The following is an 18434-nucleotide window of genomic DNA, read 5'->3' on the forward strand; positions in this document are numbered from 1 at the left end:
TTTTTTAGGGAAAAATAGCTGATATTTTGGATGATAAAGACAATTTAAAAAATACCAGGATTTAGGATATTTCGGGGTAAAAAGCAAAGCCTATACTAGTAACTGTTGTGAATTTTAAAATAAACGATAATTAAAGTAAAACAATGAACATTTTATTTTATGGAGAGAGAATGACATTAAGTCGAGTTGACAAGTAAAAGAATAAAACAGAGTTGTGTATAAAAACTATAAAGGTTTGATTCAACAGTAACCCTCTAGTAAAGTAAATCATAGATTAAGCCACTGCTTTTTCTTAGGGATTCCCCAGAATCCCAATAAGTATAATCCGCCAAATTTTTATTTACCTATTTTCGTTGATGTCACCAGAACTTACTTGTATTGTAATATACAGGTACTTCATGTACCATGAAAGATTATCATGGTAATTTCATTTACGAAAACCTTGTAATTGTCATTTCACTTTTACTAGCAGTTCCTTCTTCAAAGACTGAGGTGGAAAGATTATTCAGTGTTCTCAAATTTAAAAACTGACAAAAGAAACAGGCTTTCTAATGAAACCCTGAACGGCTTGCTTCATAGAAAGTTCCCAACTTTGCCAGCAAACAATTGCTCAATTTTAGAACCGAACAGTGTTAGGTTGTGCAGCAAAAGAATATAAAAGCAATGCGTCGACTTCCTTGAAAATTCTAATCCTATAGATCTATGATCTTCTGGGGGCGTTTATATTATATATACCTACATTAAATAATATGCTGTGGTTTATTTTCTGTATTTTATTTACGCTTTCTATATGAGTCGTCTATTATCAAAGGTGGCAATCTGTGCATTTGGACAAAAAAATTTTATTGATATGTCAATACAGATTTATTTGAATATAATCGTCTCCTTCAAAGAATACGGTTCAAAACCTGCATTAAATAAAGGTTAATAGTTAACCTGTTATTTATCTAAGATGTCGTTCCGAAGAGTTTTGTGACTGCCAATGGAATATAAAGTCAATAATTCGTTTTTCTGATTTACCAATCATTGTCCAAAAGTCAGATTGCCGGCTTTGATAATAGTCGACTCATATAAAGGATTTATGAAAGTTGTCTAGGAAATTTTAGGGTAAATTCAAAAGAAACTAGGGTAAAATGTGTTAAAAAAAACGTAAGTGGAAACACTGCTTTGAAGTTTTCAAAATTCCAGGGCCGTAAAACAATCTCAAAAAAAAAAAAAAAGTTTACAAAATGTCGTAACGATTTAATTTTTTAAATCGTTTTTTTTTGGTCTTGGTGTGAGTTATTTTACGTTGTAGTATTAATTTAGAGCAACTTTTAGCTTTATGAGAATATTAGACGATTAGACATTGAGAAACTCTGTTTTGAATTCTCTTTAGACATAACTTGGCTCCAATACTTTTTTCTTCGTTAGCGTTTCGTAAGCCTGTGTAACTATTTTCATTTCTTACAGAATGTTTATTATTAAAAATCAGCATGCCTCGAAGATCGAAAATGAAATGCTATTTCGGATGCCTTGATAACGGTGAGTTTACACTATTTTCCCGGTATATTATTTGCTAACATAATTATTATTCATAATATAATTAAATGAATTAGCACCAACTAATGGTCCTTCCTATTTCTGCTGCCTAGCTATCATATATGTTAAGTTTTGATCAAAACAGTCGGTATTAAGTCTCGTACTATCACACACACACCTCAGATAATAAAATTGTCTCGAGTGGGTGGAAGTATTTATGTTTTGCAACTCAGCGTATTATATGCTTATTGTCAAGTGGGCCCGAACTAGTTTTTTGGAATGATCAATCAGTCATGCTTTCCTGTTTAAATAAAATACAGCACAATTGATCTCACATCCAAAGTTAGATGATGGCATTCACGTTTTGTTTCCTGGTGTTTGATAACTAAGTTACACCAAGTGGCCTGTGACCACGTTCATCCTTCTACCCAATATAAAATAATGTTTTTATTTTTGTAGACAAAGGTTTGATAATGACAAAATTTTATGGAAAAATTATAAGGAGCACTAAAATGTCTGAAACATGAAAATATTGATGCACTATATTTGAACCAGAACGTGTTATGTAATATATTAATTTGTAAGTAAGATTACATTAACACTAAATTTTTCATGGTCGTATTTTTTCAATATTTGTTACATACTTAAGATACTTTGTTTCTCCGTTTCAGAAGAGAAACTGATTCAGCAAGGAACGTGAACTCTCAAGGGATCTTAATTTTTTTTAAATATGTTTATAATTGATAAATTAATAATTGAAATAGTTCATAAGAACTAAATTGATGCCAATTTTGTTTTAAAATAGGTTGTTTAGTTCTTATAGTTATAGTATTACGTTTGAATAGTTGTAATTAGTAAGTTAGTAATATATGAAAATACTGATATAAATTTTTGTAAATAACCTTTTGTAAATTCTACGAGAAGATGATTTTAATTAATGATCAAAAGTCAACGGTCTTTAAAAGCATTATTTGCAATTATTTAGATTTACTGTGGAATATATTTGCTAAGTTGTGTTTTCTGTATGAGCAGATATAAATGAAAATGCCCAAACATGATTATGTTTCTTACATTTTCATTATGTGAAATCAATATGCTTGTGACTGAGTATATTAATAATTTATTAAAACTTAAGTGATAGACAGCAACCCCTATGGCACTGCTGAAGTTTATAAGCACTGGTGACCACTTATCACGGGCCGGGTTGCGTGCTCGTCTGCTGTTGAGTGCAATAAAAATTTTCGAAACCCTTTCTATTATTTAGATGTAATATTAGTGTACATTTAATTTGGATTAAAAGATAAATTTACATTTTATGTTTGCATGTGTATGTTTATAATTCATTTGCATGTAACGAACACCAGTTTCTTTTTTAACAAAATGTAAACTAATGGTTTGTAATGAATGTAATTAACTTTAAGATGATTTTCTTTCAATCTGCTGTTTGTTTCATCTAGTATTACCGAAGCTAAAGCATCAGAAACGTCAGAATAGAAATAATTTAGATAGGGAATAAAAGTATAACTAATGTAATCATGTCTAAGATTACTATAAGCGTCATTAAGTACAAACTATCAATATTTAAGAGTACTTTAAATCATCATTACATTTTTTAAACATTTTTTGTTTTTCAAATCATGTAATAAAACGTTTGTGCAGAACAAAATGTCACATGTTATGAACATGATTGTGGGTTAATCGTTTCTTAAATTTCTAAATGTTTATAAGAATGCTAAGAATAATTTAGTATTCACTTTAGTGTGTGTATTATCTCTACAATGCTAGTATAAATGACAATTATTGTATGACGAAGCATAGGTAGTGTTTATAGATGTAATATTTTCATACAAGGTCATGATCTGTCACGATCAACTTTAAGCAAGAACTGCTATAGTTAAGAAACAAATTTATTAAATTTAATTCAAATTGTCTACTATGTTTGTAATGGAAAGCTGACATGTTTATATTTCGCACAAATGACTTAAGTGACATTGAATGATTTGATTATCTAGACTTAATTAACTTTTAGATAACTTTCGATTTAATGTTATTAAGTACTCTAGTAGGATTAATCTAGAGGAGTTATTGTTATTCGAAATTTTATACAATTGTACGTTCATACTATCTTTTAACAGTAAATTGTTTGTAATATAGGGAAATTAAATAGCTTACAGAGAATTACAGCTTTTTATTTAAAAAAACTGTTTTCTCTCTGTATGAAAAGGTCTTATCGATTAGAATGCTGAACACAATCAAACGTTCTTTAATATTTCATAAGTACTACCGGGAATTTCAGCGATTCTAAACGATAAGATTTTTTCATAAAGAGAGTTAATTATAAAAAATATTAAAATTACTAAAAAAGCCACCTGGTGGGGGGTAGGGAGATTAATAATCGACAGCAGCGACGCCTGCTGTCCTGGGCTCTAACTAAAGCAAAAATAAAAATGAGAGTTGCGCATCTATCTCAAATATATTACAAATATATTAAGTGTATAATCTATGGTCGTAACGCTATCAGCTGAAAGACGTGGTTTTTGAGTAAATTGCAAATTCTATCTTCATACGTTTTATCCAATAAATTTTATTTTACGATCCAGTGCTAAAATGTCAATTACATTATATTGCATCTCTATACGGATTTGTGCTGGTGATTAGTGTTAATTTAGTGATAAACTTAAAACATGATGTTGTGACGGGAAAATTATTATTGCAACCAGAATATTTTGTAGTGTAGTGATAATGGATATGCCAGACGGTGACTGGAAGAAGAAAGTTGGATTTCCGATCAATTACGACTCGAACCAGAGCTCCAGCGATGAGTTGTAAGTTTAATTGCGCGACTTAAAACACGTTTGAATTTTAACGACCGAATATTACAAAGCGATTAGCAATTCAAACACTTGTTTGTCTCTGGGGAAAACTTGATATATAGGCTTAGTTGTAACTATATAGATTATAGATTTTTGTCACGAAATCTCAGAATCAAATTGATATACTTGTACCCAACAAGTACTGATAATGGTTGTTTAACGCCCAAGGACAATCAGAATCGTAATACACAAACAAACAAATTATCTTTAAACTCGTTTTTAATGATGATTGAAATACCTAGTATCTTTACAATAATTTTCTGACAAAATAAGTAATGTTTCAGTCTTTTGAATTTTATTTCAAATATATTTTTTAAATTTGAATAATACTGAATACTATAGGACCAGTTGTTGCAAATTAGATTCCAAGTAACATTGTAAGGTTCATTTGTGATAACAAAATCATTCATCAGACATACAATCACAGCTGGGAGTCATTCACTAGTGGTGGTAGTTTTTTGTAATTTCAAATCTTGAAGACACAGTTTGCTGCAAACAGTAAAGTGTGCCAGTTTCAAATGTAGAGAAGCCTTTTGTTTGACCTACTACAAAAGGAGGGCAGTATTAAGGGTTTGTCTGCCTCTCATCTTAGGGTTGTTAGTTCACTTAATCATATTATGCTATTACAACTTGATTCACAAACAGATTAATACCATTTTATCAATGTAGTTTAATTGCATTTTATCAAGCACTCTACGTAACATGTTTGTCTGTGATTAGCCGCTCATAAAAAACTTAGATAGTAACGCTAGATTACATATCAGAGAACCAATATTATTATCTAGTGTAGGATGTAGATCATAATATTTTTTTTATTTTTTTGTATCTGACTTATTTTTATATTTGGCCCAAATTATTGTGGATTTTATATGTAGTTCATTCAGTGAGAGGTAATAATTGCATCTGCTCATTAGAACTTGCAATGTACTTTCAATATCATAATTATAATCGTTCAGATATAGGGTAGATTTACCATAAAGTAACTATAGAAACTTTTATCTTTGCCATTGTCTCTGTTTAATAATTAAGGGCAGTTAAATAACGAAAGGCACTTTTCTTCTGTGTAACGCCCATTGTAATGTAAGTATCTTTATATTCTTGTAGGATTCAACTGGATGTATGTATATCACTGCAACTCCTCCTAAACGGCTGGTCTGATTTGAATGAATTTTAGTGTATGCATTCATTATTTCATTTAATTGTCCTTACTAACATATTTTAAAGAAATTACTGTTACTAACATTAATATGGATTAATATTAACTGAAATAAATGAATTTAATAATAATAATAATAATAATTCATTTTGTGTATGCAGGGCAACATCTGTTGAGTCTGCTAGTTAAGTATATAATTTTAAGGGTCATTAAAAACAACTCAACCTCACCTCTTTTAGTGGGTGTAAAAGGGAACTTGATTGGATTCTGTTTGCTATGTTGAAATTAATTTGTACACCTCTTTTAAAAAAAGTGTAATAATGTGCATATTATGAATATAAAAAGTTAATTACCAACAGCTTGATTCAGAAATAACTGTAACTCAGAAGTAAAAGTAGTTGAATTTAAAACTTAACAGTAGTCAGTGGTTTGACTCTTTCCCTGACATTGCTAACCATCCATGAGTGACGATAACCACTAACCATCAGGTGGGCCATGCTCCTTTGCCTAGAAAGGCTTTTTTTTTTCAATAACGTAAATCGGATACTGTCAGTTTGCCAGGTGCAGAGTCCCCAGACAACAGTGTCGTTGCTGCATGATGACTAAGCAGTGACTTTTGTGGTGTATATAAGCAACAGAGCATTCATCCACTGCCACTTATTAGTCACTAGAGACATCACAACTTGAAAGTATCTCTTCAAATCAGAACACATCTGAGAGTGCAAATAATACACACAAAGTCGGGTACTATACAATCATTCTTTACATCTTGCAGTATGAATCTCACAATAATAATAAAAAGTGGGTTAAATTTCATGATTTTTTTTTATTGCTTAGATGCTTGGACGAGCTCACAGCCCACCTCACAGCTAACAGAGCTGCTTCATGTAGTAGTGGTGAACTCTGCTCTTGTGGCAGACTATACTATATTAAAAAGTAAATGAAGGCATCAACTACAATGTGTTGGAAACCAGTAGTGCAAATTAAACGAATGCTAAGCAATAAATGTGTCACACCTCATTTTAGAGAACAGTTTTTCAGCCTACTTCAATGTCACTGACCTATCACGTTTGTAGCTATCATATCAGACAGACATCCGTTACTGTGAGATTGCAAAATATTTGCATATTTTATTTTTAGTCTGACTATTCAGATAGTGTTCAGATAGTAATTACCTATGTATCTAACTTAATTTAGGTTGACACTGAAATTTGTACTGATTTTTCTACCATATTATGTATCTCAAATGTATATTGTATAATTTCATTATTTCATTATTATATATTTATTGACTTCCACTCCACAGTGAAAGAATAACATTGTGTAATAAAAATCAACTCCGCAAAATTATTCTATGCTTAATTACTGGTGGCAGGACCTCTTGTGAGTCCTCACGGGTAGGTACCACCACCCCGCCCATTTCTGCCGTGAAGCAGTAATGCGTTTCGGTTTTAAGGGTGGGGTAGCCGTTGTAACTATACTGAGACCTTAGAACTCATATCTCAAGGTGGGCGGCGGTATTTACGTTGTAGATGTCTATGGGCTCCAGTAAGCACTTAACACCAGGTGGGCTGTGAGCTCGTCCACCCATCTAAGCAATAAAAAAAAAACTTAGACTGCATATAACATATAGAGAAAATTAATGATGTCAATTCGATCCAGAACCCCATAGTGCCTTAAAGTGGTAGTTAGCTAAAGCCACTAACTGTTAAGGGCTAAATATGCTATCATAAGAACCCCTGGCTTGGCCTGGTTTCCTTATTGAACGGTAACAGGCATTGCGTATCAAACAACCAGACAAGATGAGAACTTTAACAATAGTAAAGTCTTTTTAATATTCTATTGCAATTATCTCGTAGACGTTCCAATGAGAACAAACGTTTTCCTGTTGTGTCTGTTACTAACATGCATTGTGTATGTACTCGCTGCTTATCATAAAAACAACTTTAATCTCCATAATATCATTGTCGTGTCTGCTAAAAGGATAACAACAGAGTGATTTACTGCATTAAAAACGCCCCTTAATTATTTTGGTAATGCTTCTTTTTAGGGCAGTCGACGTTCACCTTAAGTAGTGGTGGACATCATACCTAAGGTCGTCCTAAGGTATTTACATGATTTACCAAGCTAGGATTTCCACCCCTGTCACGATTTCTGTAAACATACAAAGGAATAACAAGTTTACTTCTAGTTTAAAAAAAAAACACCAAGATTCTGTCACCGACCGGAAATCCGACGCGGTCCCCTGCTATAGTGGTCAATGAAAATAAGTAGATGAAGAATTTTCTTTTATTGTGCAGGTAAACTAGCTCACGGTCCATATAATGGTAAGCGGTTACATTACAACGTGAATGTCGCCATCCACTTGGAGTCGAGGTTGAAGTACTAATTGGTATTACGGCTGTCTCAAGCTTCAAACCGGAAGACATGAAACCCCTAGACGCCTTTAATATACCCACGAAATTTTATTTATTGCTTAGTTGCGTGGTCTCACAGTCCACCTGATGTTAAGTGGTTACTGGAGCCCATAGACATCTACAACGTAAATGCCGCCACCCACCTTGAGATATGAGTTCTAAAGTCTCAGTATAGTTACAACGGCTGCCCCATCCTTCAAACCGAAATGCATTACTGCTTCACGGCTGAACTAGGCAGGGTGGTGGTACCTACCCGTGCGGACTCACAAGAGATCCTATCACAAGTGAAAGTGTACCCACGGAAAGAGATGGAGTAGTGCTATTCTCGGCTTACACCACAACTGTTAGCTATACTCTGTATCATATGAATATGCTCTGTATTTTCAGCGACTCATCAGATGTAGTGATGAGACATCCGCGCCAGTCGTCCAGGTACTTGCTGGCCGACGGCGGCGACGGAGCTGAAGCCGACCTCCTAGGTACGACGCCTCCACGCTCAAGAATCAGGGATAAAGAAAAGAGAAGGTGAACACATTTCTGTGTCATTAACAAAACTATAATGAAGTCTCCTGACCAGTGATGGATTAAAGGTCCAAAGCACCCTAGGCAATCACTTTATCGGCGCCCCTGTACCGGCCATAAATGACCATCATAATACTATAAATTTTAACCAGTTGTTTTTGCAATTACGATGACGTATCATCAAACCCTAGACTTTAGTAGACCAAGACCCTTGTACTTACGCTAATGCGCTAATGAAAAATGACGTTATAACTGTGAAGAAATCAAGAGGGACGACAAGATTTAAATTATAGATCAGCATTTAGTTCTTAATCGTCGATATGTTATCTTTTTAATTTTTTTAAAAATTCTGAGCTCGCGCGCCCCTTTTAACTACACGCCCCGGCAGGTGCCTAGTTTGCCTTACGGATAATCCGCCTCTGCTCCTGACCTTGCCTTTCTGTATCAAAACTTTCTGTATCTTTCTGGATATTCGATACTTTTTGATCTCAGCAATATGTTTCGGAAATAGCTGATAAACTTATAAACGGTTAAACCTTATCGGTATATTGTAACAATGGCAGATTATACAATTGCCCTATTTTAGTCATCCAATAAATAAGATACTAGCGAAACCAGTATGAACCGTTAGCAATGCGACCGTAATTGAAATTTTTCGAAATAGATTTTTAATTACACGATGCTATTCATTCATCGTGAATACTGTTCGCAAACACGTATTTACTTAGGTCTTGCCATAAATTTTATTACAAGATTTTTTTCAACGTTCTTACTATAATAAAATAAATTATCTATAAGATTTCAAAGTACGTGCAACTCCAAACGAAAAACTTATATAAAATTCGCATACTTAAATAAAACGTCATCGCCATAGTATATTTGATTTTGAGATTATCGCGAACGGGTTTGTGGTGTGCGTGCGTGTGCGTCCGTCTGCGTCCGTGTGTGAGTAGAAATAGTGATAATATGCAAGGTCACAGTCGGCTCGGTGCAATGGCCTCGTAAGGAAAGACTGGTTATAAGAATATTTAAAACTTGAAAGGACTTCTCCCTTCATTTATTCGAAAAACAATTTAAAATATCGAGACTGCGGCTATGGTTCGAATTCTGAGCCACAAATTCACTAAATTCTGAGAGTAAATATGCGCTTGTGGCCGTGTGGCCCATTAGCACCATACCACCTATTCCGACGAATGTCGTAAAAAGCGACAAAAGGATTTCCCTTAAAAGGGCAGCAACGTTGTCCATTATTTATTAACTATGTTTTCTCAGGGATTCACCAACAGGTGTATTCTCAGGGATTCACCAACTGATGTATTCTCAGGGATTCACCAACTGGTGTATTCTCAGGGATTCACCAACTGATGTATTCTCAGGGATTCACCAACTGGGGTATTCTCAGGGATTCACCAACTATAAGCAATCGTTTATCTACTTATACATACCTCCTCCTCCTTGCGTCGTATTCCTCAACGCTGAGGGTCGTCAAGACCCTTCTTCCTCCATCTGTATCTATCTCTGGCATTGTGATATGTGGTACCAAGAGCGGCGCGGATCTGGTCGGACCAAGATACCCAAAAATATAAAAATACATAAAAATGAAACATAATTCCTCAACCGATATCCTTGTTTTTATTGTTTAGTAGCTATTGAAGATGCATTTGTTTTTAAATAGTTTACTCGTTTTTTCTTTCTTTCAAAATGTCAAAAACATAACTACAGAGAAAATGAACCTACTTATATGAAATTTATCTTCAGGTGTCGGTGATTATGGTCTAATTTCGATCATTGGACATTTCAGTTTAGATAATTTCAGTATACTTTTATGTTTTTATTTAATTTCATATTTAGTGGTACAGGCACAGTAGTACATACTTGCACGCTTAAAAGGAGACTCCAATCAATATATTGTTTTGACTCGTTTTTGAAAATAAAGAATTTTTGTATTTTTTGAAAATAAAGTGGTAAATTTATATAGTATCAATACATGAAGCGGAAACGTTGTTGTACCATTTACGAAAATTGCTCGGACGGAGGAGTATGAAATTTCCTACACTTATAGAGAAGAAGTGCTGAATTTCAATTTTTTTTTAAGTTATGAATAAAAAATACCTGAAATTAACAAAAAAAACATTACCCACACTATCATGTATTTGACACACACAGACGCATATATACTCTTTTGTTTATTATTAAAGGCTGTGGTCAAATTGAAGATAGATTAATATTGTTTATCTTTAATATTACATATTTGTCTGTAGTGTAGCCTTGGCGAAATTTGTGATTATAGAAATATGGTCTTTGACACTTAAACCATAATAATGCTCAAACTGATGATTTCAATTAATTATGGTCGATTTTCGACCACTGGGCGACCACTAGTAACAATTAAAATGCATGCGAATAAATAATCAGTAAACGATAAGCTATTATCACAGACGCCTGGATTATACGAATTTAGTTTTCAGGAAAGCCCCACTTTATCGGGTATTACAGGTTATATGACTCGAAGGACACTATGCCAGCCCACAGTTACTCAGTGGGGTCGACATTCGGAGCCTGTGGTAGATTCTGCGAAGCACTGCTCTTGCTAGAGCTTGTGTTAGAAAATTCTCTCAGGTTGAGCCCGTGAGCTCATCTACCGGTCCGGGCGTAGCTGAAATAGCCCCTTGGGCTACCTAAGAATAATTAGGGAAAAAAATACTATGACCTGAAACTGCTACTTTAGAAATGTTAGCAACTGCAGGTCGGACGTGTGAGCTCGTATGGACTGGTACAATTCATATGTAAAGAATAGAATGGATGTTATTCTAACGTAATTGAGAACGGAAATCTGTGCGTACAGCTTCTAAATTATCCATCGGTCAGTGATCACGTAAACTCATAAAGCTTGTTGAAAAAAAAGGTTTTTTCTTGCCTTTGTAGGCAGACGAGCACACGGCCCACCTGACGGTAAGTGGTCACCATCGCTCATGGACGTCAGAAATGCCAGGGGCAGAGCCAAACCGCTGCCTAGCATTAAGTACTTCCGCAAGCCGCGTTTGAAGAAGGACATGTCATAGCGCTCGGGAAACACCGTGGAGGGGAGTTCATTCCTAAGCCGGATGGTACGTGGCAAAAAAGATCTTTGGTAACGAACTGTCGATGAACGCAGCGGTTCCAGATAATATGGATGAACTCTGCTCCGATGGCGGGAGGTGCGATTATAAAAAGGAGACGCATCATACCCTTCCATCTTGAAAGTCGTTCATAAAAACCTTTGACAGTTTTTATATAAGTAACTTTTCCTGAATAGTCACTCATTTTTAAATATAGAAGACAGGCCTCAATAAAATCGATAAATTTACATTTAAATAATACTTGACATACACACCCCAGAACCAATTCTACAGTATTATGGTGTAGTGTGTATTAATTGCAGTGTACAGTATTATAGTGTTTGATAAATGCGTAAGCTTAAAAAAAACGTGAGATATTCTCACAAGCTGCTCTAATCAGTTTTACGCCAGAACCGAGATTTCGCCGAAAATTTTACGTAACGCATCAGAAAAATCTGTTGTAGACTCGCTAATTACTCGTCATCCATTGTGCCGATACGATCGTCTCAAGGTTTAAATTTGTGTACAGCTACTTAAAAAGAATCTGGTAAATTTTGTTTGAAGTTACGTATGAGCGACGCTTTTTTATGACAATATTTATTCTCATTCGCCTGTAGGCATGTTTCTTGTTTGATTTTCTTGGTTACACATAACTTCGTTCATAGTTTAGAAGAAACATATTCCTCGGTAATAGTACTTTTTTCTGAATGGAAATACGGTAATGTGTAAAGAAAGCGTAAAGAAACAAAAAACTTACTTTTCCAATTATCATATCAGTATAGAAAAACGAAGAAACCAGTTGGAAAATAACAAAAATATTGTTACAAAGTAACGTACAAAATTAATCTTTTAAATGTTGGCATGAGGAAATGTGGGTCTGACCACCTCCAGCACGCCCTAACGTCAGTGGCATGATGGAACATTCATTCTGGACCGTGGCCGAATCTCCTCCCGAGATCCTTTCGTAGCACTTTCAATTAATAATTATTTACGTTTAGTTTATGTTTTGTTATTTTTTTAAAATAAAATGTCTATATACATATATGCTTAAATTCTTCTATCTCGTAATGAAAAATGTAATTGAGAAATGTATCGGTACGCACTAATTGATTACTTGATAATTTAATTAACCCTTTATTACGCACACGGATAGGAGCATGATTGGTAAACTAGTTAGTGATGATTAATTCGAAATGATTTCTTTATTATTAAATAGTGTTAGACATCCCTGACAATGATGAAAATTTGACGTCTAATGTTATAAAATGTGTAGAATAAACTCGGGTTTGAACCGCCAACTGATAAGACGGTACAAGTGCTCGGTTCAAACTAAATTTTGCTTTCAGTTCAGCTAGAGATATACATAAACTTAGTGCAACTACCAAATAATCAAGTCTTTAAATAGCGCGGCAGGGGTAACTATCATAGAAAAGAAGTTATTTGCCAAATGCCTTAATCGTGCTAACGAAATTTTCAAAACAAGTTTGTATATTTACGCGCTGGGGTTCCGGATATATAAAAATCCTAGCGAAGTAAAAATTAAAACTGTATTAACATTTAGAACACTTAACGAACACCTTAAATTACAATTATTAATTCACTTCTTCCGCTTCGCTTTAGGTGATCCTTTCGCTGTTTCGCTTCAAGTAGATTCGATTACTAACTGACTTCGTATCACCTCTGCAACGTTTTATAGTTGATACGACATCCCTAGAATTATCGAGAACATTCATTACAAGCCGATTAGTTTCGATATGTGTTTCCACTATTTGACGTTGTAATTCTCGAGCGTTCTCGATTTTACTACTTCTTTTGATGTTCGTTTCTGCTATTCGACAATAGATGTCGTTACTCTTACCGGCGTTACAATATGTATACAAGCTCCGATGAAAATCATCTAGACCGTCGTACCAAGAAAAGTCACCCGCTCGGTGGAATACTGTCCCTTGTCGATTCATATTAACTGGCAACACCAATGTTATTTGAACACGCAACCTTCTGATAAGCACAGTGTAATATGCTCTCAACAGAAGCACCATGGACCCCGGGCTGAATTTCCAACGGCTACTGCGAGACAAGAAGGACTCTGTTGAACTGTTACCTGAACCAATCCAGCCGCCTCTGGGTATGTTAAAGGTTTTACTGCTTTCCGTTATGATTGAAAACTTTCGGAGCCCTGGTGTTCAAACTGACGTCACGTTCTGGTGAATAGGCACAGAATGCAAACTAATAAAATTTTTACGAATATTTACTGCTAGTAGGACGTATTGTGAGTCCGCACGGGTAGGTACCACCATCCTGGCTATTTCTGTCGTGAAGCAGTAATGCGTTCGGTTTGAAGGGTGGGGTAGCCGTTGTACTGTAAAAATCCTTGAGACCTTAGAACTCATATCTTGAGATACGTAGATGCCGTAGGTGGCGGCATTTATGTTGTAGATGTCTATGGGCTCCGGTAACCACCTAATATCAGGTGGACCGTGAGCTCGTCCACCCATCTAAGCAATAATAATAAATTTTACTAAATATATGTTTTTATTATAATTTTAAATTAGCTTTTATCTGTTAATATAAGTAATGTTCAAAGCCTCTTTTATGTTATACGGCTGTACGAATTAGCTCTATCTATGTAATTTTCTTAAAAATATTTCCTCCGCAGCACCAGAGCGCCTCAAGAAACGCGCCAGTCTGAAACTCATTCGGAACATGGAGAGGGATTGGAAACAAGACATCAATCAGAGAGAGAGCAAGGCGGACTCTCTTCCCTCGCCCAATCCAATCCCGACTGTTCCTACATTGGTTTGTTATTTTCAAAGTTACGATGGCTTATCGAATACAAGTCGTTGTGGCCTAAAGGATAAGACGTCCATCGCTACATACGAATGCACCGGTGTTCGAATCCCGCAGGCGGGTAACAATTTTTCTAATGAAATACGTACTTAACAATTGTTCATGATTGACTTCCACGGTGAAGGAATAACATCGTGTAATAAAAATCAAACCCGCAAAATTATAATTTGCGTAATGACTGATGGTAGGACCTTTTGTGAGTCCGCGCGGGTAGGTACCACCTCCCTGCCTATTTCAGCCATGAAGCAGTAATGCGTTTCGGTTTGAAGGGTGGGGCACAACTATACTGAGACCTTAGAACTTATATCTCAAGGTGGGTGGCGCATTTACGTTGTAGATGTCTATGGGCTCCAGTAACCACTTAACACCAGGTGAGCTGTGAGCTCGTCCACTCATATAAGCAATAAAGAAATAATCTCTTGTCAACTAAAGGCTACATTAATTCAATCAGGTAGAGTCGTGCAGCCGGTTCATGTCCCTGACGTCCCGGCCGAAGTGCCGCGAGACGATAGCTCTGGACGCAGCGGAAACGGAAGTGGAGGAGCGCTGGCGAGCTGACCACGCAGACGAAGTGCCCCCCAGCCGAGTCAACTTCCACAAGACGTTCAGTATGCTAATCAACATGGGGAATATCGAGAAAGGGTGCAGAAGGACTGTGAGTGTGGTAAATGAGATTTGAGGGATAACCGGGCCAAACGTGTACCATTAAACAAATGTTGGGTCAAATTATTTATAGCGAGTTCCATTGGTTTTTTAAAGTGTTATCTGGTATTGGAGGCAACTCGACTTTACTACAGAGCCGCGGCATTGTCCACGAACCACAACTAGCGCCCCTGATAGTGTAAGTTGACCCACGCCCGCTACAACGTAGGGCGCGTTGCAGATCAGCCGCGAAGAACAAGTTTGGCAAAACGAGCTGAAGGATCTGATCTGGTTGGAGCTGCAGGCCAAGATCGCCGGGCGGACCCTCGCCGACCAGGACCAGTACCTGTGCGCCCAAAGAGACATCGTGCCAACTCTCATCAAGAACATCTTTGAGTATAGGCGAGTATGGAAAACGTAGCAGCGAATAGAAGCGTATCATCCGAGCAGATTTCATTATTCAGAGAACTTCAACCTTAACATGAAATAGTAGAGTTCAAAGTTATATCTATTATTCGTAACGTAAAATTAAAGATTGGACAAGGACGTTGTGTAAAAAAACCCAATATTTATTTTAATATGACTGATGAGAAATGTCGCACGCAGAAATCAGTTTTTATCAAATTTAAAGGACGTTCATTATTATAACAAAAAAATAGTATTTTTAACTCATCACTCATCCACGTGTCAGTAGTGGCCGTGGTGCCTGTGCGCAGTTGTTCAATCTAAATATGAATCCTTTTTTAGGTTCGTAGACAATAACCCGTGTAAGGACCAGTCGAAGAAGCTGACGGAAGCTGTGAACGCCGATGTCAGTGTCGAACATGTCGCCGGAGAGGAGTATGATGACGGTCTGTTTGAATGTAGCACGCACGCACTGTCACGCACGCACTGTCACGCACGCACTATCACGCACGCACTGTCACGCACGCACTATCACGCACGCACTGTCACGCACGCACTGTCACGCACGCACTGTCACGCACGCACTGTCACGCACACAGGAGGGAGTAGGGGCGTCTTCAGTCAATACAATACTGAGTCACATCTCGACACTCCCAATACACATTAATAATAATGTTCGGAATAAATAAAAATTCTACCGAAATACAAATTAAAATTCTATTTAACACTTAAAACAATTAGAGGACTCTTTACAGCATTTATCTCTGCAACGCTTTTATAGTCGATACGACATCTCTAGAATTATCGAGAACACTCCTTACAAGCCGAGTAGTTTTGACATGGGTTTCCGCTATTTGATAATAGATGGCGTTGTACTTCTCGAGCCTTCTCGATTTTACTAGTTCTTTTGATGTTCGTTTCTGCTATTCGACGATAGATGGCGTTGCTCTTACCGGCGTAACAATAAATTCTGTATCAATAGCAATAAAGACTAGGAAAACTGCAAGCATTTTATTATTACATATATAAATAAAGATAGGAGTGAATACTGTGTGGCTTTCTGTTTGTGACATACATATATGTCGGAGAAGCCACAGTCATTAACACCGTCGTCAGACATCGTAGGGGCGAATAGGGTGATTGGGCTAAGAGAAATATTGAGTACTCCAATCACGTTTGTTGTCTTAGAACAATTTAATAATCTTTTCTCGAAGTTAGTAAACGAAAACGAATGATAGTTCTTAGGACGGAGGCACTGCTCTTTAAGAAGGCTGGTTTGTAGGTGTGATGGCGTTTACGCGCCACCATCGGCTAGGCTCTGTCGTAGCACGAAGTTTTTTTTATTCCTTATATGGGTGGACGAGTTCACAGCCCACGTGATGTTAAGTGGTTACTGAAGCCCATAGACGTCTACAACGTAAATACACAACTCACCTTGAGATATAAGTTCTAAGGTCTCAGTATAGTTACAACGACTGCCCCGCCGCTCAAACCGAAACGCATTACTGCTTCACGGCAGAAATATGCAGGGTGGTGGTACCTACCTGCGCGGACTCACAAGAGGTCCTACCACCAGTGATTACGCAAATTATAATTTTGAGTTAGCCGAGTTCTGATGATATCGCGATTGTGCTGCCATCTCTCGGGAATCGTGCTGCGTTTCGTTTAGCTACTGAAGTAATGCCCGTCCCCGACATGTACCCGCCGCAGAGGGCCGCGCGCTGGGCTGCGCGTCGCTGGAGTGCGAGACGTGCTCGGGGCGCGTGGGCGGCGCCATGCGCGAGGTGGGCACGCTGCTGGACTCCTTCTACAACGCGCACGCGCTCTACCCCTCCAGCAAGGCCATGACGGCGGAGCACCCGCTCATAGCCACCAACCTCTTCAAGAACCGGATCAAGGTAACCACCGGCGCGTAACCACCGGCCGCCCACGTACCCGTGCCCGCGACACTACAAGCGCGCGTCCGTTGCAGGCGATGTGTCTCTGGTACAACACGGCGCTGAACATGCGCGTGAAGCTGCTGGCGGTGCGCCGCATGCTGCGGTCCATGCTCCTCAAGCGCCGCCCCGCCCCGCACCGCAGCTCCGTGGACTCCGACGTCAGCAGGTAGCGGCCCCCGGTCCACACTTGCAACCTTGAACTTAATATCGCCCATAAATATCACAACACGAATATTGGTCTCGATCAGAATGGCAGGCGTCTCGATGTAACTCTGCGAATGCTTAAACGATTTCGTTAATATCATTACAATTTAAACATTAAATCAAAGAACAGGACCGATCTGAGGAGCTGGCGACACCCAATGCATTCGGACCTGTTCAGACCTATTCAGACAATTGGAAATTATGAGGAAATAAATGAACTCTCAATTATGAACCCTGAAAATATTAAATTTCTCTTTTGGGTGATCGCCACAATGTCTATTTATACTTTATTAGCTGTTTCTGAGTGTCGGCCACGTGGAACCATCGGGCCATATTCTGTGTGCATCATATTCAAGTATAACAGTATCTCACCTTGTCAACAGCTCGTATGAAAACCTTATTGTATTACTCGGTATTCAGTTTAGAAGTTGACTTCCAGGCAGTCTTCGGAGATCCAAAGGCAGTGCCAGGTCAGGTTCAACGTCAGTGTCCACGCGTCAGACTCCAACAGCAGCGACAGCAGCGGCCACTCGGAGATAAAGGAAGAACCGAAAACAGAAGTGAGGAGTGAGGGCGCGCACCGGCGGGGGGGCGGGGGCGAGGCGGACCCCTCCAGTGAGTTCGTGCAGTCTGTACTTACGTGTATATCGATACTACAGTCATCGATAGATCGATCGATAGTAGACATCGTGAGACGCATCAAGTTTTTTTTTCTTTTTTTATTGCTTAGATGGGTGGACGAGCTCACAGCCCACCTGGTGTTAAGCGGTCACCGGAGCCCATAGACATCTACAACGTAAATGCGCCAC

General features: G+C 37.6%; 1 protein-coding gene across 1 annotated transcript in view; it reads left to right on the forward strand.

Moving 5' to 3' along the window:
* The first annotated feature begins 1140 nt into the window (after positions 1 to 1140).
* The window catches only part of Mekk1 (mitogen-activated protein kinase kinase kinase 4), a 40773-nt gene continuing 23479 nt past the window's right edge, over positions 1141 to 18434 (forward strand). The window contains exons 1-13 of the mRNA XM_089728243.1: positions 1141 to 1276; positions 1453 to 1524; positions 1981 to 2101; positions 2193 to 4346; positions 8355 to 8492; positions 13618 to 13712; positions 14244 to 14383; positions 14886 to 15089; positions 15318 to 15478; positions 15824 to 15927; positions 17192 to 17379; positions 17454 to 17587; positions 18065 to 18240. Of these exons, the coding sequence (XP_089584369.1) occupies positions 4264 to 4346; positions 8355 to 8492; positions 13618 to 13712; positions 14244 to 14383; positions 14886 to 15089; positions 15318 to 15478; positions 15824 to 15927; positions 17192 to 17379; positions 17454 to 17587; positions 18065 to 18240 (1423 nt within the window). The 5' untranslated portion in view covers positions 1141 to 1276; positions 1453 to 1524; positions 1981 to 2101; positions 2193 to 4263. The remainder of the gene's footprint in view (positions 1277 to 1452; positions 1525 to 1980; positions 2102 to 2192; positions 4347 to 8354; positions 8493 to 13617; positions 13713 to 14243; positions 14384 to 14885; positions 15090 to 15317; positions 15479 to 15823; positions 15928 to 17191; positions 17380 to 17453; positions 17588 to 18064; positions 18241 to 18434) is intronic.

Source organism: Bombyx mandarina, chromosome 06, assembly GCF_030267445.1.
Source record: "Bombyx mandarina strain Sakado chromosome 06, ASM3026744v2".
Lineage (NCBI taxonomy): Eukaryota > Metazoa > Arthropoda > Insecta > Lepidoptera > Bombycidae > Bombyx > Bombyx mandarina.